Source organism: Andrena cerasifolii, chromosome 2 (genome assembly GCF_050908995.1).
Source record: "Andrena cerasifolii isolate SP2316 chromosome 2, iyAndCera1_principal, whole genome shotgun sequence".
NCBI classification, from domain to species: domain Eukaryota; kingdom Metazoa; phylum Arthropoda; class Insecta; order Hymenoptera; family Andrenidae; genus Andrena; species Andrena cerasifolii.
Window position 1 is genome coordinate 18,505,001 of NC_135119.1, and position 20,218 is coordinate 18,525,218.

At 43.6% G+C, this 20,218-nt stretch overlaps 1 protein-coding gene across 6 annotated transcripts in view; it reads right to left on the reverse strand.

Moving 5' to 3' along the window:
- The window catches only part of Serca (ATPase sarcoplasmic/endoplasmic reticulum Ca2+ transporting SERCA), a 54,528-nt gene that overhangs the window by 8,207 nt on the left and 26,103 nt on the right, over nucleotides 1-20,218 (reverse strand). For 5 of the 6 annotated variants that reach the window (XM_076806670.1, XM_076806669.1, XM_076806668.1 and 2 more), the window contains exons 3-13: nucleotides 13,823-13,840; nucleotides 6,574-6,656; nucleotides 5,214-5,600; nucleotides 3,199-4,692; nucleotides 2,891-3,111; nucleotides 2,680-2,815; nucleotides 2,450-2,602; nucleotides 2,170-2,303; nucleotides 1,970-2,087; nucleotides 1,767-1,884; nucleotides 1-785 (exon numbers count right to left, since the gene is read on the reverse strand). The exon at nucleotides 1-785 is cut by the window's left edge. In XM_076806670.1, coding sequence (XP_076662785.1) covers nucleotides 700-785; nucleotides 1,767-1,884; nucleotides 1,970-2,087; nucleotides 2,170-2,303; nucleotides 2,450-2,602; nucleotides 2,680-2,815; nucleotides 2,891-3,111; nucleotides 3,199-4,692; nucleotides 5,214-5,600; nucleotides 6,574-6,656; nucleotides 13,823-13,840 — 2,948 coding nt within the window. In that variant the 3' untranslated portion in view covers nucleotides 1-699. The remainder of the gene's footprint in view (nucleotides 786-1,766; nucleotides 1,885-1,969; nucleotides 2,088-2,169; nucleotides 2,304-2,449; nucleotides 2,603-2,679; nucleotides 2,816-2,890; nucleotides 3,112-3,198; nucleotides 4,693-5,213; nucleotides 5,601-6,573; nucleotides 6,657-13,822; nucleotides 13,841-20,218) is intronic. The other variant, XM_076806674.1, reaches the window with a different exon arrangement.

A 20,218-nucleotide genomic window follows, 5' to 3' on the forward strand; every position in this document is an offset into this window, starting at 1 on the left:
CGGCAATCACTAACGGAAGCGGGATCCCGGGACAGCCGTTCTTATCGTTCGCCTGTCGAGGAATCAACCACTGTCGCTAATAGGAACGAAGATGCGCTTTTCTAAATCGAGCGTTCTCGTTGTTCAGACCACCATCCTCGGGTAGGGAGGGGTTTTAATACGAGAAGATACGGACTGCTGGAGACGGTCGACTTTCAATGTCCATTTTGTTTTTCTTATCTTACACACACGAGCCTTTGCAGTCCGTACCCATAAATTAGTGGTATACAAATCTATTGTGTGGCATCAATCGTTCAACATGTAAAATCACACATAAGGTACACGTAAAGATTAAGTGGATGCAATGAGAGTGCAAGATGTTAGAATGATCCTGCGGTGCCTCCGCCGATCGATCGGACAGAGGGGGAAGCGAGAGGAGCTTCTTTCTTTCACCTGTTCCCGATTTGAAATTGAGAAACACTCGAATCGAACTGCATAAGTATCGAACTGTACTTATTCAATTATAGAAACGCGGCGATCGAGGAACGGTCCAATCGTGAACGGTGAAGCACGGCAGGATTCGCTAATCATTAATAGTGATTGTTCTACGAGGTGATTTTAGAGGATGTGTATCATCGATACGGTTGTGCATGCATATTACTTCTACGGGAAGGAAGACAGTTATACGGGTTTTCAAAATGAGATCCATTAAGTCAAGCTTCATGCACAATCTCTGTCTTGAACTTTCAGCAATGGATCAGGCAGTTCCAGTTTTGACGTCTTGATCGAAGCGGACACTCTTGATGCTAAGGATTAATTAACAATACAGTTTTTAATAAGCAAACAACGAAAGCGATTAAAATGAAGTAGAATAAATTAGAAGAGCGTGAATGAATAGTTATATGTAAACCAAGGGAAGTGTAATGAGCTGCTGTGCGTGTGAGTTAAAGTTAAGTGCCCGAAATTAGAACTGTAGCAAAGTATAGTGTAACGAGCTATGCCTTCTCTCTGACGATGTTTTAACTAATTTTTAGGACATGAGAGAAAGGAAAGAGGTGGAAAGTTAATTCAGCTACGGAGAAAGAAATATGAAAGACACCTGTATCGGGGAGGAATATTTAAACGTTTCCTTTTTAAGTAACGCTAAGACATCGTCAGATCTAGTATACATCTATCGGTAAGTGCAAAGGATTTAAATATTTAAAGGATTCGCCAAATAACTAGCCAAGAAACAGCATTTAAAAGTGCGTTGTGCTCAAAGGACATGCAAGTGCTCAAAGGGGTGAGAGTTCGGTGTACAACGTATCAGGTTAGAAAAAACATCAATGGGTGTCTTCTTGCAGAGGAAAGTTAACGTTTAAAAGGCACTCGTAGAAAATAATTCGACAATCACAATTTTTTTTCTCTCTTTTGATTACGATGGGTCTCTTTATCACTCGAAGCCACTGAAACCCGTATGATTGTAGATGCGACGTCAGGGTACGGTGTGATGCGGGCATGGTGGGCCTTGGTGGCAGATTCTTTTCTTTTTTTATATGGTCGTACTAACACCATGCACAACAGTCAAACTGGTTAAAATCTCACTTAAACGCACTTCGTTAATAACTTATCTCGAGCTTCCCGGGCAACGGGGAAGAACTTCAGTTAAATGCAAATTGCAAGTCCGAGAACTCAGTTGCAAAATGTTTTCCATAGGAAATATGGGGAAATACTAAATATACTTAATAGTCCAAAGAACACAGCCCACATTAGAACGATCCAATGCACTGTGTAAATTGGATTCTCACCATCTGTGACCTTTCTGGCAATGAACTTCAGGGTTTCGTCGAGAAGTACCACTGGAATGGAGAACTTCATAACGGTAAACCACTCCTCAGCCGTTAGGGGGGTAACTTGGAATACAGTCTGAAACAGAGAGATGCCAAGGGGTGATTACTCTGGCCTGGCGAAATGCAATAGCGGCAGGGTATGTAACGGTCGTTCGTTATACCGAAAGGACGTCGACGTAAAGGATGACAAAGTGGAGTGTGAAAGAAAGAGCCATAGAGGCAATGAGCCACATGTTAGACCAGGGCGGCATACTGATGAGAGATTGATTCTCAGATAAACTGAAACGGAAGAGAAAATAAAGCGTAAATTAATGCTGGCTCGTGTATCTACTAAGTGGTGTCTCGGTTTAAACAGTGTTACCTGTTCATAGCGTTCAACATTTCAATGGTTACTAGTACAGACAGAGCCATCGTCATGGGATGAGGGTCCGTGAAGATCTTGCAGTTAACGCCCTTGAATTCATCGCCACCGCCCAAGCACGCCAAGTGATGAGTCTGCGAGTCGTCAAAGCACGTTTGTGTGTAAATCATTAAGCGTACTTTACCTTATTATAAAATATCGCTCATTAACTAAAGCTCGTAACAAAGATTTCGACACAGTACAAGTTACAATAAAGCATCCGATTTTAATTGATCCTCACCAGTTGCCAGTAGTTCATCTGCGGCCCATGCGGACTGTACATGAACCACCATGCAGCCGAGCCAACAGTCGCAGCACCTACGTATCCGCCAATAGCCATATAGCGGAAGAACAGCCAGCCAGAGATGAGAGATTCGTCAGCTTTGCGGGGAGGCTGCAACACCACAAAGACGATTATAATTTCTATGCTTTAACTTTGACGATTTAAGCACAATGCGCTGGCAGCGTTACCTTGCTCATGATGTCCAAGTCAGGAGGATTGAAGCCAAGAGCAGTGGCTGGAAGACCGTCAGTGACCAAGTTGACCCACAGAAGCTGAACGGGGATCAGAGCTTCGGGAAGACCAAGGGCGGCAGTCAAGAATATACTGTAACCAACGAAAACGATTCGTCAGTTCGTCTTACCATCTTCGCCTTCTGGATGCAATTCTATCTACACAAACCTCACGACTTCACCAATGTTGGAAGAGATGAGGTAACGAATGAATTGCTTCATGTTATTGTAGATGGCGCGGCCTTCCTCAACGGCAGCGACAATGGAAGAGAAGTTGTCGTCGGCCAACACCATCTCAGAGGCAGACTTCGCTACAGCGGTTCCAGATCCCATGGCAATACCAATTTCAGCTTTCTTCAAGGCAGGGGCATCGTTTACACCATCCCCGGTCTGTGGTAAAGCGTGAACAAATATACATGCGTTGAGAGATCATCCGTAACAGTTTAAACAGAATAATAATTAAGAAAACCAACTGACCATGGCTGAGATCTCGTTCATGCTCTGCAAGAACTCAACGATCTTCGACTTGTGAGCAGGCTCTACGCGAGAGAAGAGTCGAGCCCTGGCGCAGGCCGCCTTCTGCTCCGATGCAGGAAGATCGTCGAATTCACGTCCAGAGTACGATTTGCCAGTTGTGTCCTCATCTTCAGCGAAGACGCCAATTCGTCGGCAGATAGCTTCAGCGGTGGCCTTGTTGTCTCCGGTGATGACGATGACACGGATACCAGCGGCACGACACCTTGAAATGGAGTCGGCCACTTCCTTGCGAGGGGGGTCAAGCATACCAACGACACCGATGAACGTCAGATCCTTCTCGTAGGTGTAGAACTTGGTGGAGTCGCCGAGATCCATGTCGTCAGGCTTCATTGGATGGTCAGCAGTGGCAAGGCCGAGGCAACGCAATGTGTCGCGGCCAGTACCGTATTGGCGGGTCAGGTCCAGGATGCGGTTCTTCAAGGTAGAAGTGAGAGGGACCTTGGTGGAGCCGACGCGAGCGTGCGTACACCTGTCCAGGACACCCTCTGGGGCTCCCTTAACGAACAGCTTCGGTCCAGTGCCCAGTTTGCTCGGTTTAAGAGGGACACAGTAGGACGACATGGATTTACGATCGCGGGAGAACTCCAGAGTGAACTCCTTCTTCCATTTGGTCTCCATATCTTGCCTAACAACGATGGCAGTGTTGCGCCTATCTAATCCGCTCTTCGACAAGCCGAAGGGATTGATCTTCTCCGCGAGAACGATAAGGGCCGTCTCCGTCGCTTCGCCGACCTTCTCGAACGCCTGCTTGAATTCATTGAAATCGATGGCCGAGTCGTTGCACATGACGCAGATCGTGCTCATCTCGTGCAGAGTCTCGTAGTCCTGTCCCTTGATCTTTGTTCCTTTGAGGAAGACCTCGCCGATTGGCTCGTAGGTCGATCCGGTGATCTCGAACTCGTGGAAGCTGCTGTCGTTGCCCTCGATCTTGTCAAAGATGAACATACGGCTGACGGACATCTGATTGGTGGTCAGAGTGCCGGTCTTGTCCGAGCAGATGACGGACGTGCAACCAAGGGTCTCGACGGAGGGCAACGATCGCACGATGGCGTTCTTCTTGGCCATACGACGGGTGCCCAGGGCCAGGCAGGTGGTGATGACGGCGGGCAGACCCTCCGGGATGGCAGCTACGGCAAGAGCGACGGCGATCTTGAAATAGTAGATGGCACCCTTGATCCAGGATCCGCCGTGGGCGGGGTCGTTAAAGTGTCCAATGTTGATGGCCCAGACAGCCACGCAGATGACTGAGATGACCTTCGACAATTGCTCGCCGAACTCGTCCAGCTTCTGCTGCAGGGGCGTCTTGATCTCCTCGGTCTCGGACATCTCGGTACGGATCTTACCAATGGCGGTGTTCAGGCCAGTTCCAATCACTACGCCGCGAGCCTTGCCCGCAGCGACGTTGGTACCAGAGAACAGGATGTTCTTCTTGTCCTAGGGGAACAAAGAAATAAGTATTAACACTTTTAAGTGATATACTGTTTCGTGCAACTGGGAAGCTTCATCAGAGGTCTGAGAATATACTGGTCCACTAGGATTATTAAATAAGAGCTTTGAAGCTTTCATGATCCAGAGGTCTTGCTTTAAGGAGGCTTTCAAGGGCAAGCTGTGTGTATTCGAAACTGTTGCTCCTCAGACACCTGATGAACCCTGCGATACTCATGAAAGGCTTATATCTATCAACTTTGAATAATAATACCTAATCAGAGGATCACCTGCTTGAAAAAAGAACCACTGTGCCAAAATCTACATCTACCATACAATCTAACTATTCGGCAGTAATCCCAACGCATCAAACAAATAATATCATTCCCATATTTGACATACGAATAGTGCCTTCTTCCAACAGAAGATCCCCTTAATTACTCGGACTATGTTCCTCAAATTTGATATCTTATCGAAGCCTAGCTGGCTGCTCAATAGAAATTCAGCATCGCCCCTGGATACACACGAACCTGATTGACGGCACGTGGGTCAGGTACAGGGTCGGTGTGCTTGATAACCGAGACCGATTCACCGGTCAGGATAGACTGATCGATCCTGAGGGTGGTGGAGAAGATCTTGGTGAGACGGATATCGGCCGGGATCTTGTCACCGACGGACACCTCGACGATGTCCCCGGGCACGATCTCCTTGGCTCGAATTCGCTGGACACCGGCCTTGTCCGTTCGTAGAACCTTGCCCATCTCGGGCTCGTACTCTTTCAGCGCTTCGATCGCCGACTCAGCGTTACGTTCCTGCCAGACACCGACCACGGCGTTGGCAATAAGGATGAGCAAAATGACGAAGGGCTCGACGAAGGCCGTGAACGCATCCTCGTGCTCTTCAAATAAAGCTAATACCTGTGGGACAGTTACCAATATTAATCCGGGGCAATATTTCAAATATGTATTATTGGAAATGGAGAAAGTTATCATGCTCCTAAGGGTCCACGAGCAAAAAATGGAGAACATGAAGATGGGTAGATGGAGGGCAGAAGTTAGGGTGATACGTTGAGTAGGCTGTTACAGGAGACAATGGAGATAATTATTCATAATTATGTGACAGAACTGAAGGTCTGATTGATCTTGAATAGCGGGGGGTTGAAAACGAAAATGCCGGGAGATAAGTGGCACTGCTTGCAAAGTAAGCGTTTAATTATTTTTTTCAATATTTGTAATGATTGTCCACCTATTCTCAGATGCTCGAAATAAAAATTGCTTGCATTGGAAGTACGTTATCATCGTTATGCTGCAAAATATTCCGACCGGCCGCCGCGAATCTTCTACACGCGCGTGAAGTTAATGAGATTTCCATAGCGGCGGCAGATCGATACGCTATTTTTTCACCTTTGAAACTGCTTGTATTTATAATGTGTGAGCCTTGAACCCTCGTAAACATAGTATGACTTTGACCAACTAATAATTACTTAGCGGCTATCCCGGGATTAATAATGCGACGCTTCGATTTTATTAATTAGCGTGTTTAACGTCACGCGTAAAAATACCGATGGCCGTCGCCGCGGTTGCGCCGCGACGTTTCTAATCCCAAATGAACGGGAAACGGTTCAACGTTTTCGAAATTCATTCCCCGCACGATCAAGGACACTTTATCGCGCCCGCCCGAGCAAATTTCGTCACTATTGACGTATTCCAAAGATAATGGTGGAATCTCTTCCTTCGTTTGCGTTAGGGCTCCGTCCAAAGTAATGTAATCTCTGAGTGCGTCAAAACGCCAAGCGCTGGTACAATCATGTCGTTAGATCGAAATTCTCTGCTATTAATGTTTCTAATATTACCAGTACAAATAGTTTAAAAATATGTGGTAGATACGTACAAAAGAAATAATAGCGGCTAATAGAAGAATCTTAACTAGAAGGTCGTCGAATTGCTCCAAGACGAGTTGCCATATGGATTTTCCTGAAATCAGATGGGAAACAGATTAAATCTCCCGACTCACTGCGCGTCCACAAAATCCCACGAGAAAAGTATCAATTTTGAAAGACATTCGCTTCGGTAACCGGTTTCGAGGGGTTTTACTGTACGCTCGGGATAGAGTTTGCATACAAATGCTACGTCAACACCGTTGACCTGTTTCGCGAACGTAAACGCTTCGGTAAACATTGTTTCTCTCTTCTTTTTTTTTTTTTGTACAGAACGCGATTTACAAGGGTACATAAAAGAGATTCTTAACGGGTAATAAACAAATTGGCATGCCTCCTCGTTTTTTGCTTTAATGATTTCCCCGAAATTCAAGGCTGAACTCGAATTCCTCCGAAGAAAACAATTGATCCGATACTGGTGTCTAGCGTTATCGCCTCAAGTTCATAACAAGACACTCGACCGTGGTATCAGCTAGTGGTATCTATGACAAAGGCTTACCAGATTTTCTCTTCAATTTCCTATCGAGAATCGTAGATTTTCATGCTAGATACTTCAGGGGGATATAGAAGTATACAAATATTAGCTTTTGGTATCGTAGAGCTAATCATAATGCAACTTCGAAGCCTAATTAAGAGTTACTAGGGATAGATTCACTATTTTTTTATTGAAAGTACCGCTTCCACCTTTAATATAAAAAAGAAAGATCTTCGATGTAATAGTAATATTAAACAAGTAAAAAGCTGTTCACAGAATTACTGTTTTGGCTTGACATTAAAACGAGAACACTAATTGAAGAATATATATTTTCACAGAATAAGTAGTAGTTATCGAGTTCATAAGTTTTTATTTCTATTTTCGAAGAATTCTTCAAATCTGCAGCTGCCCAAAGTAAAAATATTGCACAAAACAGTAATAGGTTAAACAGGTTCAAAATTTTCAATAAACGTAGAATTTTGCTACGTCTATTACACGTCATAACTCAAAAACTGTCCAAAATGGAGCTGCACCCCCTTCGCTGCAAGATCCTCAATTACTACCCATTGTAAAAAAATTACAATCTGTTTCTATTTCATGTGCGCACAAACAAAAATCGCAGACTGGAAAGCAGGGGTAAGTTCTGGGTCCCTAAGTGCTAACTTTCTCTTCGACTTAACTGTAAAGCGAAGCTATACTATTCTCTCCAAAAATCTTCACAAATATACCTCGAAGAGATTCTGTTGAAAAAAATGGATTCATGTGTTGCTAGAAGAGCAGGACTCCACGTCTCAGGATCCCTATATCAAGGGCACTGCACCATTCGTGGCAGTTGCAACCTGTTGACTTTCCAAGTTAAGTTTCAATTGTCGACCTGAACGATCCGTGCCGCACACGTGCGAAAGGAAGGAAGAAAGAATGGCGGAACCGCGAGTAATCGGGGGCAGCCGATGCTGTCCTTGATGGCAAGTGCCTTTTGCCAGTATGCGATTGACGTCACATCGTCCCAACGTGCTCTCCACGGTCGACGATTTCATTAATTGTAATCCACGATGGCGACCAGAGACGAGTGAAAATCCGATTGCTGGCCAATTACGGGGGCACGTTCCGCCCTGGTTCGTCGTCCCAGCTTCTCGCCACCCTCTCGGCGGGAATTTTACGAGCAATTCTCCGCGTCCCGATGCAAGGTTCTTCGCGAAACAGATCGGCAACGGTTGCTCCAATCAATAAGCGATAAGTAGATCGTGTCGTTATGTGTTATATTTTAATTCGCAGCGATTTATAGCAGCAGGCAAATGAATTATTAAACGTTCATAGATCGTAAATACTTTAACGGCTCGGTTCTTGCCAATCTTCGGATCTAAGTAGTTACCCAATGCGGCGCATAAATTTTAATTTCAGCGATATCTTTGCCGTAATTTTCAGATCGTGCAGCAGATCCAGCTGTTCATTTCTATTCCAATTAGCGCTGGCGATTAATTATGTAGTCACTGGTTTCTCAAGTCCGCGTCCTCCGGCGTGGCAGCTTTCGATAAATCACCTTTTTTCCGTATAAAAAGTATCGATAGTGTGCAGAATCGAAACACAAGAAGGGATATAAATAGACGTAGGTACGTAGACTTAACGCTTTGCGGGTAAATCTATTAGCAACATTTACCTCGCCGTAATTCAGAGATTCATCTACTTTAAAAGCGTATTTTATCTGAAAATTATATAAAGATGCGAACGTGCGCCTAGCATCGCGTGGCCGTCGAGTATTGTGCTGGCAATTGGAATTAGTTGAAATTTATTCAATGGCATGTTGCAAAAGGGGCACACCGGGGACCTAATTTCCATTTATTCAGATCGACAGATTTCTATCAACGTTTGAATAAGCGACGATGCCCGATTTCCTGACGCCAATACACGCTGTCAGTCCCTCTCGAGTGCTCTTGTCCGAGCATCGGTTTCATCGCCGCATTCGTCCACACAATACTGATATTGTTGGCTAATCGATGACGTTCGAGCGCGTAATGAGCAACTCTGCGCGGACTATCGCCATAGCGGCCGGGTTTTACAAGCGGCGGTGTCATTAAATTATAGAAGAAATCTAATTAATGCGACCTTGATTGCCTGCCTCTCCGGGGCGAGGTATCGCGCGGCACGAATTCGCAGACAAAGGTGGTCCACGGCTGAATGGGGCCAAGGGGACGTGAAAATTTCCTCGAAGCTGCTTTTCATCCTCAGTTACGTAACGGGTAACAATAATGCTAAGACAGATAAGAGTCTGCACGGAAAGGAAGCCGCTTTATAGGGATCGCTAAATTTAATTACACGGAGTTCGTTTGATAACGATTGATTCGCCTGCGAGATTTTCTTTCGGCCTGAAAGAATAGCTAAGTTGGAGTTCTACTTTCGAGTTTCTCGATTCACGCTTGTTAGGGTCGAGTTCAATCGCTAGGTGGAACCGTAGACTGCGAAGAATTCAAGTGCCACTTGCTTTGAAACTTAAATCGAGTTAGATAATTTGCCTAGTTGGGTTCTTTGGCATTACTGCCACAGTATTTGCAACCAGCTGTGAGTTTAAAAGGTTTAGTCGAAATTGGGACGATTCTGAAGAGGACTGATTTAGTATGAAGGGCACACGATGGAAGTTGAGCAATTACAAGAGCACTGTAACTTTATATAGATTGTTAATAGAGATTGCATTTTTTTATTTCGATACTTAGGGAACTGAACGTGTTTCGTGACTGAATGTGCGACCGCGGACAGTTTCGTGACTAGATCGCGTGGTATGTAGCGTTTTTAATTGCAGCTGGGTAGTCGCAATAACACGATTCATGGTTCTACTGAGCATCAACTTGGAGAATGAGGCAAATCTTTTTAATTGAATATCCCTTGTTTTTCTAGCACAATTAATACCTTTCAATGACAACGATTGCAATCTTGGCGCAACTTGGATTTCAACTGGAATTCACTCAATTTCTGCCAGCAGATACTACGATAATAATTTTTTTTTTTAAAAACAGATAAGGTGACGAAGCGCATTGTAACAGTAAATTTATCAGGAAATTTATCTTTACAAGATATCTGCTGTTTTGGAGATGGAAAGCTAAGAATATTAATTAAAAAGGAGCAAGATTCTAATACTGGAGACTGTTGGGACTAAATCGCGCTTTAAAGTGCAATATTGCAGTTTCTTCAAGGTCCTCCAAGCTGCTACATTTTCCCAAGCTACAAATTTTATAGGGGAGGCACCAAGGGACACGTGTTTCAACTATAAAACACAAAATAAAAAGGGCGGAGTGCAGGAAAATGGTTTTCAAACCGAAGTCACCTGCGAGGTCCAAGAACTTAACTATACCAGGATGCAACACGTGCATCTAAAGAGACTGCAAAGCGAGAGAGGAACGGGTCGATCCTGCGGTGGAAAGTCGATTCAAAAGGCCACGCGAGGCCACCTTATGCTCCGAGATGCCAGTAAGTTTCAAGAAGCTTTACAATCGTTCAGAAATTCTAATAAGATTACAATTCAAATTCGAACAGCGAGAGTCCACGGATGTGTCTGCAAAGGACATTTGTCACCGACAGCTTGCCACGCATCAAACAACAAACACGAGACTCGTAAGAACTTCCAAGAGCCATCAGACTTGTACATACATCAAACTCCAGGCAACATACTCATCGATTCAGGAGTTGAAATGGTAAACGTTGTACGTGCCAAAGAAATCAAGAAGTATTTCTTCTTTTATCGGAGAAGGATATAAATTCAACGCTGAACACGGCGGTGAACGCTACAAGTGCTAGAATAATTTATTTCAGTTTCTAGGTCTGTCGCAAGACAAAGCTGACATCACAAGTACCAACATCGCCGCGGCGGAAGAAGAAAATACCGAAAGCTTTTCGCTCGAATAAACGCGGTATCATTTACACCTCTCTAATTAGCCCGGCGGAAATACTATTGCAAAATTGATTTATTGCAGAAATGTGTAGCCCACTATCCTCACAAAAAATAAGTCGGACGCGAATCTAAATTTGAATCTGATTATAATTAAATTTGAGAGCGATGCAGTAAATATTTCCAGTACACGCTGTATGTACCTACATCAATTACCGTTTCAACGCCACAATTCCGTCCAAAGTCATCAAAACTCTCGACAGCCATGCAGCATTCGGGGTTCGAAGCAAGAGAGCCACTGAATCGATTGGAAATTCGCAAGAGAGCCGATCGACCGTCCATCGGCGGTTCGAGGGCGCCGATGCAAAACGCTGATGCAATTACTCGGGAATCGAGTGGCACATAACGCGACGATCATGCAACAGACCTGGCTGACACATTTACAGGCGCTGATCTCTCTCTCTCTCTCTCCCGCCCACGCGTACACGTGAAACGGTAATGCAACAGGGCTGGTCCGCTTTGATAGCGACGCCTTCCATCATCGGCGGCATCTGCGAGTGGCCTCTCCTCCCCGCGACGCCAGTTGCCGACTTAACCGTTCCACGTTCTGGCCTGAGTGCTGGCTACCGACGCGTCCCGTTCAACCTGCAATCGCATTTCCCGAAACACCTTGGCCGTGGCTCCACTTTGACCGAACCGGTGGCCCTTTGACGTCACTGGGAGACACTGGCTCTGCAGGCTGTGTCGTGGACACCGATTCGCGCTGGTATGGTTATCGCAGCTGATCGAGGGCATTGAACTTGGAGTGGTTGTTTAAAAGCGGCAACGATTTTTGTAAATATTGCTGCGGGGGTACTGCGGTGGAGGGCTCACACTTATCAGTTTCGTGATGGTTCAGTGCGGTCAGTGCCAGTGGTGTCTTCGTGTCAGTAAATGGCACAGGCAAGCTCTGCTCCATTCCAAAACAGGGAAATAGTTTTTACCATCCACGCTGACGGCACTGAACCGTCGCGGGACTCATGCGTGAGTGTCTTAAGTGTACTTTCTGAGGCTTTAGTAGCTGTAGTAGCAAAGTCAGAGGCAGGATTAGTGGAATGGTGAGGAAGAAACGGTGAAGGTTTCCACGCCGAGGAACTTCTACCCTGTGCATAGCTTTTTTCCTACGGCGCGGCTGAAATTCCCCGAGCCGCGGGAATTCACCTTTAGGTTTATAGTCTTTGCAGAGTATTGCAAGTGTCGTTCGAGAAGTCCTCGGAAATTTACTTTGAAAGCAATGCGAGCTAGGAAAAGCGTCCCGGCAGAAGTCATCGGAATAGTCCGACCGGGTTGAAGCGGTATTCTGCTAAATTCAGTGCCACTCAGAGTGTTCAGGATCCTTCGATGTAACAGGAGGATAATGGACGATGTTTGTCCGCGAGAGCAAGATATCTCTTCGTCCGTCCGCATAAACATCACCGGCCTAGCCTCCCAGGAGACATTTCACACGTTAACAGCTGACGCGAAGTGGCAATAACTCTTCCCTGCATTTTCATCGAGAGGAGCATTAGGGCGCTTTGACACGTTTGATACCCCAGCTGAGCCAAACAAACTTTCCCCACCGTAGATCATGTAAATGTTTCCACGGTGGAATTAATGCTTCAGCCCCCGGCTTTACAATCACTTGAAACGCCACGAAGGCCGGCCTAACGACAACAGCAATACGACTAACTCTCCTCGAGGATGATCCCACCCCGGTGGACGGGAAGCCGCGGTTGCACCCGTTGTTTCCTCTAAAAATAATTACGCAGCCAAGAAGTCGATCAGGCGTCTTGAAAAGCCCCAGGGGCCACCCCGACTACGTACAAGTGCGTCTATTTTTAAGGGAGCGAAGGGTACCGTTGGATTACCAACTAAGTATGCAGGTAAACAACACGCTTGGGGAAGCCTCCATTCTCCATGATCCGAAACCTCTCGGAGAACCTATGACTGCCGGCGATCTGGCTTTAGGCGTTTACCACTGTTCACTAACGGCTCCATAACTGTATAAGGTGACGAAAAAACGTACACATCGAACTTACTCAAATCGAAATCCGTTTAGAGGATCGAGTATAATATGACGCAAGTCTCCGCGAACTTGTGCCTAAGGTACATTGTTCGCGTGTACCTTGAGGGTCATTTCTGACCCACGATCTTCACTGCAAGGGAAACTGAGGAGTTGAAATGGCAAATGATGTAAATTACAGAAGTAAGAATTTTCGGTAGGTATGAATTAAATACAGGCTTTTGTGGATTCTGCCGCTTACTTAATTATTCTATATTGAGAGAAAATATTCTATATTAAGAGAAAAATATGTACACTATGGAATATATATTATTATATATAAAGTATTCAGCACGGGGTTTACATTCCCTTCCGCTAAAAAAATATTTTTAACTGCTTTGGCACTTACATCGCTTACCATTTCAACTCCTCAATTATCACCCAATGGATATGAATATTCTTATATTTTTTTTTAAAGGATTATCAAAGCATATACCGATACTTATACAGTAAGGGTTAGAAGAAAATTTTGAAATGTGCAGAGTAGCAGGGTGCAACTATACTCCTCTTTCTGCGTCAACTACAGTGCGGGTGTTGAGAGCAATACATTAATTTCACGTAAACTTTCTTCTCGCAATTAACTAATACAAGACGATTTTCCAAGATGATTTGTTTGACCATTGAACTTGCGAGTCACGTTCAAACAGATTCGCGAGGTCAGACTCAGCCAAGGAGTATCGAGAACGAGTATAAAAATCGGGATGCCAATTTGTTTATCACTTACCATGTCCATCGTCGTACGAAAAGAACCCATTCGGGGAAAGGACTTACCCTCCTCAGCCGGCAACTCTGAAACAGAAAAGGTTCGTCGTTAGAGTACTTATACATCACGCTTAAAACTTCGCGATTATTAACCGCGCGGAAGTTGGCTCGCGCGTGCAATTCAGACAGCTTTAACTGTCCGTGGTGTCGCCTTTAAGCTGGCCTACTTCGAATTGTTAAAGCACCGCGGTGTACAGACATCGAAAACAACGCTTTCCTCGTCAATAATAAACGCCCCTAACTTGCACGCTGACGGCTCATCGACGCGCGTACACCGCATCGCGAAGGGGAAAAGTGGGCTGCCGAGAAAAGGGGAAAAAAAACTAATTTTCATGCAGCATCCTCGTCGTCGTGAATTCGACAAATACGAGAACGAGAAAATCTCTATTTTTATTTCAAACGATTCGAAACTTGTACCTCTCCTATCAATTAAGATGCCATTATAGGCGTGCATTTTACGAACCATCATGTTTAATTATACAAATTTAAAAATGTACAATAACTGCGAAAAAATAAATAAGTAATCATAAAATTGGACAAATTTGGGGATATTTCTTTGTTTGGGAAACCCTTTTCATTATTAGGAATAGGGAGAGGTAGTCTAATTAGGAATAAAGTGAAAGGATTTTTGAGATTTTGAAGAATTGTAGATTTAAGACGATTTGCGAATAAACGAATCAATTATGAATTTCGAAAGCAGGGATATTTCAGCGATTTCTGCGTCGAAGGAGCGGCACTTTATGTCGATTGCCCGAGAGTGATGCTTCCGATCAGGCACGTGCCGTGTTTGACATACTTTGTGGACATAGAAGGCACTCCGGTGTCTATTACGCTTGAAAAATGCAGGAAAACACAGTCGGTGTTTGCGATTTTACTGAATTAATGCTGAGTAAAATCGCGTCGACAGATAAAATCAATTCACTTTCTAAATACAGAGAAAAGAAAGAAAAGAAGGGAATAAAAATCCTTCAAGATCGATATATCCTTTTTTTTTTTAAAGTAAAAATGTTTATTCGAAGCGATATTTTCCTGTAGATGTCGAAAGTGGAAAACGAAATAAAGACGCGAACGATACGCCAAAACGGGTTCTGAAAGTGAACCGAAAGCAAACCTGATTTCCCAGCTCGATTTACGGTAGACCCAGAAAGGAATACGAGGCTTTATCACTTTTGCATTTTATTCGGTTTTTAGGCTTCTCGGAAAATTCGTTATAAAATCGAGGCTAGCAATTTCTATCGAGAGTGCCACGCGGAAAATTTCTGTTTTACTGGGAGTCCGCTGAAACACTGTGCAAATGACGAACAGGGGGTTTCCTCGCGGAAAAACAAGTAAAAACTACGGAATAATCCTGTTTCATTAATCCCATAAGCTCCTAGAATCCGCTTAACTGTTTATCGACAATTGTCTATATTTTTTAACTAGTAAAACAGAAGTCAGACGTGACCGTGGCATTTGTGTAGACGACGTAGCGTGCTTGTTACGAGGTACGCATTCCCATTGTTAGTTTCCACTGGTCCTTCGAAGTAGTGGAAAGCTAGAGGCGGCGATGTTTCGCAGCAATTTTTTATGGAAATTCTTTTATTGCTATTTTGATGACACTCTACAGATTTGCAGAGTACCCAAAAATATTCGCCGCGTATTTTTTTTATCGGTCTCTGTCCTCAACTAGACGGTGAAACTCGCCCTCAAAGTTGGGGGGTTGAAAACATATTTAGCGCAATATCTCGGACACCCTTTGGTGTAGATAAAAAATTGGAATTGCAAAATCGAGCGTTTTTAATGGCGAATTCAGCCACGCGAACAGTTTCAAGAAATACAGATTTGTTTAAAAAATATATTAATACGTGTTTCGAACCCTCAACTTTGAGGGATATTTTCACACCGTAAATGCGGACGATGGCCGTTAAACAAAATACGCGTCGAATATTTTTCGCACTTAAGCGAAGTCTCTCGTTAGAATTTCTGATTTGTGGCCCGAATATGATTACTGAAGTTTCGATTCGAATACCAATGCTGCAGACTTCTCTCGAGGCCCTTGGCGGAACTTCGACTCGCTCCGAAGTTCCCCATGCCCGCTGCATTCATCGAATCCGCCGTATCTCGGAATCCGGCGCACGCAGGCTAATGGATCCGAGGTTCCGATAGAAGAAGCTTGCGCAAGCCTGTTCGGGAGCGGAACGCAAACGTTTACGCAAAACGCTTTCGGGCCTCTAAATCATCTTCGCGGCGCTCGCTGGATTAATCGACACTCTGAAGCGGGCTTTCCAAAGTGGGTCGAGCAAAGTTCCGTTGCTCGGCGATCTCGAGGAGCTTCTTGCTTTTGGAAAAATCACAAGCACGCGCGCTCGAGTGGAGAGGAAACCCGCGCTATTTCGCACGGCGAGGAGGGGGCGAGCCCGCCAGAAACCGACGCGCTTTCATTTTGTCGAGGATGGTCGATGCCAAAATGGCGAAACGTGGAAGAGATTTATCAATCGTTCGAGTTATTTTAAATCGTTATTCGAGGATGCTTTTCATTTATATCTCAAAAGAATCACGCAATTTCGTGCGTTCTAAATGTGCAATTTGCATCTGGCGCAGTGAAATGTACGTATTAATTTCACTGCTCGGATTAGCGTGGATCGGAGTTCGAATTTGTAAATTGGATATTGGATTGCTGGAATGCTTAGCGGCTTTCACGCGCGAATACCGCTCCGCGGTTCAATAACGCGGTCGGCTATGGTTGCCATATGTTAATTACGATGTAACGGCGACCAGCATGCGGGATAAAAACGGATTAACCTGGAATTAATTCATTCCTATCTCAGGGGTTCGGAGGAGGGGTGCACGTACATGCAAGGGTGCTAGCCTTGAAGTGCACGCTGCACCTTGACCTGAATAAAATATAATTATATCCCACTTTATTATACGTCGGTGTTTACCTAGCATCTAAGTGTCGTCTACAGTTCACCGAGGATCAAGCTATATGAAAAACGAGTTAATAGATCGCGTGCCTATTGGCGCGTGTTCTGAACATTCACATCTAATTGCGATACGGCGATTATTATTGGGTGGTTTAGACAGTGGGTGGAAAAACCAAAGGGGGTTTTAAAGTGTTCGATTACACAGAAATAGGAATTGCAAATTTATCGACTTTTTCAATTACAGGCAATTCGGTAAAATTTGTCAATCAAAACCGATTTACCGGTATTTTTTAAGGTATTCAAAATATAAGAGTGAACATTAGAAAAAACTTTTTTCAACTCTAATCGAGCATTATAATAAATGTATGCAAATAAAAATATTCTGAACATAAAATATAAAATAACACAAAATAGATATATTTGTATAACTATTAGTAATACTTATTAATATGGATCGTCACCTCGGAAACAATGAAAAGAATCTGAACTTACATACATAATTAAATATTTTTTATCTAACAATTCTTTTTAACAAATAAGCCTGCGAAAAACGTAATTTAGCTAAACTTTGGTCTCCTGATCGCGACCTAAGTTTTGTACAAAATAATCCAGCCACGGATAAAGCGCTCTGAAATTCTACACTTGTTGGTCGGGTAGTCATTAAGAAATCATATGTCATTTGTATTTACATATTTTCTTCTTACTTTTTCTACTTGTAAATACGTCCATTTTTTTATGACTTCATACAGATTTTTAGTTTTCTTTTGGATGAGAGTCGGGGTTCTTCATGAGATACTTCGTTTTTGTCTTTATTAGTAATTGAAGTTTTCTTTTTTACTGATAACTTAGTAGATGTGGACGGAATTAATGAACACATTATCGAATTACCAGTAAAAATTTGGCGAATTATCGGTAAAAATCTGAGGGTATTTCTCGCGATTTACCGGGAAACCGGTAAACTGTGTTTTTAACCTCATGCGACATTTTCGTAATTAATAAAATAAAGAGTTCTGTTTAGTTCTGGTTCAACTTGGAATTCCTTAATATGCTAGATACAACGAATTATTCGCCAAGTGGATGTGTACCTACTTGATGAAAAATTGAAACCATTTTCCTGGAACGCGAGGGTTCTGTGAAAGAATTTTATGGCACATTTTTCAGTCATTTTTTTTTAGATAGAAGGGTGGGCTTTAGACTATTGGCGATCGGTATGTGTATCATTAATCCTGTGCTAAAGGTGAAATAATTCTGTGCAAAGGTGAACTCTGTGCTAAAGTTGAATTCTGCGCGAAGATGAACTCTACACAGAATTGAACACTGCGCGAAGAACGTACTTATGCAATAGTGAACTCAATGCTAAAGAATTCGACGCGAGGTGAACTTTGGGCGAAAGTGATCTTTATGTAAATGTGAATTCTGCGCGAAGGTGCAACATTATACAGAGATGATCCCTGCTTGTAGCTGAACTCTGTACAAATCTGAACAACTCTACTAAAATTGAGTTCCACGCGAAGGCGAACACTACGCGAATCGCCACCTCTACCCGAGCGTATGAATTTTATTCTAAAATCGAGTTCCGCGCAACGAGTCAACACTGCACGGAGATTGATTCTGCATAGATAGTGAATCCGCTCCGAACATCCCCCGAGTCCCCAAACGAGCCTGGCCACGAATACAAATAGTCTCGCGGGGCCATGAATTCTCCGCGGTTATTATCGCGCCGATTGGTCCGGACGTCCAGCGTGCAAGAGGTCTTTAGAACGGCCATCGATCGCTGCCAACGCACGCCCGACATATGCCCGACACACGACACGTTCACGGGAACAAGCAGCCACCTCCGGCGTTATACCCTATCGGAGACAGCTGAGGGAAGAGGCACGAGGACGCGGAGAAAAAATCGAGTTTTCCCGTTGCTGGAGCGTCCCGGTTACGGATTAATCACGCGACGTTGAGTCGGGCTACGATACGACCAGGGCCACAAAGTCGCTGGTGCACACGTATCTGGGCAGAGAATTCACTGTGGCACCCGCTGGCCGCGATACAGGCGGACCAAATAAAAATGGCCCGCGGGTAGAAGCTGGAGGACATCTTCCTGCTACAATGAGGATTCTTCTCTGGGGGATTACTCGTGGCATTGAGAACAAAAAGGGACTAACCCACATTTTCTGCGAAATTCAGTTACTAAGCAGCGATAATGTATTTCAATAGGCTGTACTAATCATAGAAAATAGGAAAGATTAATTTTTCCCAATGTGGGTTAGTCCGTTTTTTGTTCTCAATGCCTCATTTGTGAACGAATGAGTTGAAAGGCACCAGTGGAATTATTTCACAGTGGACTCTGTTTTTGAGAAAATGGGGTCTAAACGTTTTATTATGTTCAAAACGTTGCCTTTAGGTACATGCGGCTACATGCCGACTAATCAAACATATGCTTCTTCATAAAGTGGCTTTTTAACAAAAGACTTGGTAGTAGAGGATTGTACAGTAGAATAATTTGAAAATATGGAATGTTGTTAGTTTACAGGTAGAGGCAGGTGGACGCGTTCTCTAGAAACTATCGAACTTGATTTCCTCAGTAAAAGAGCCTCTTTTCTTCCATTCGAAATTTCACTGTAGGGGAGACCGGGGCAAAGTGGGGCGGAAAAAGTTTGAAGTCGAAAAAAATTTTTCCCTTTCAATAAAAATGTTTGGAAATAGATTTATAATATAATTTGAACATTACTATTGATAAATGACGAATAGCAATACGTAAAATAAACCTAGGGTATATTAAAAATCAACTTAAAAGAAATGATGCAAGAGGTATCACTTTACCCCATGTATGGGGCAAAGTGAACTCCTATCCGGGGTAAAGTGAGGTGCAACAAAATAAGAACTTTAATTAAGGATATAGGTAAATATTAACCCCTTGCGCTGGAATGACGTGTGTAGCACGGCAGCTTCTGGCTTTCTTTGCACCGTGATTGTCAACAACTGTGGCAGATTTTTCATTTTTTTGAAGTTATTAATGTTTTCTCAAACGCGAGTACATGTATGTTTATAAGCTTGTTATAAACACGCAGGAAAAATTTGGAGTTAAAATAACACATTTAAGACTCATCTATCCAAAAAGCTAAATTGAAAAGAAAACCAATTGGAAGTCTCTAAAACTTCATTTCTAATTTTTTGAATGAATTTCCATTTTGCGATATCTGAATGTGTATAATTATGATCGTGGCATTACACACATTTATTACGTCACCAAAATTTGTAAATATATTCTATTGTTAAAGAATAAATTAAGAAAGCTCATTTTACCCCGAGGTTCACTTTGCCTCGGTCTCCCCTACTAAAAAAAAAAAAAGAAAGCGACTCTAGCTCCGCAATTTTCCTAACACAGAATATCTAATTCCTCCCCGAAAGTTCGCTGCATATTCCAAGCTCCCCGTCCCGCAAATGTTTCACTTTCTTCCAACTTATCACGGGAATCATCTGTAAATTCCGTCGACGAGCAGAACTTTCG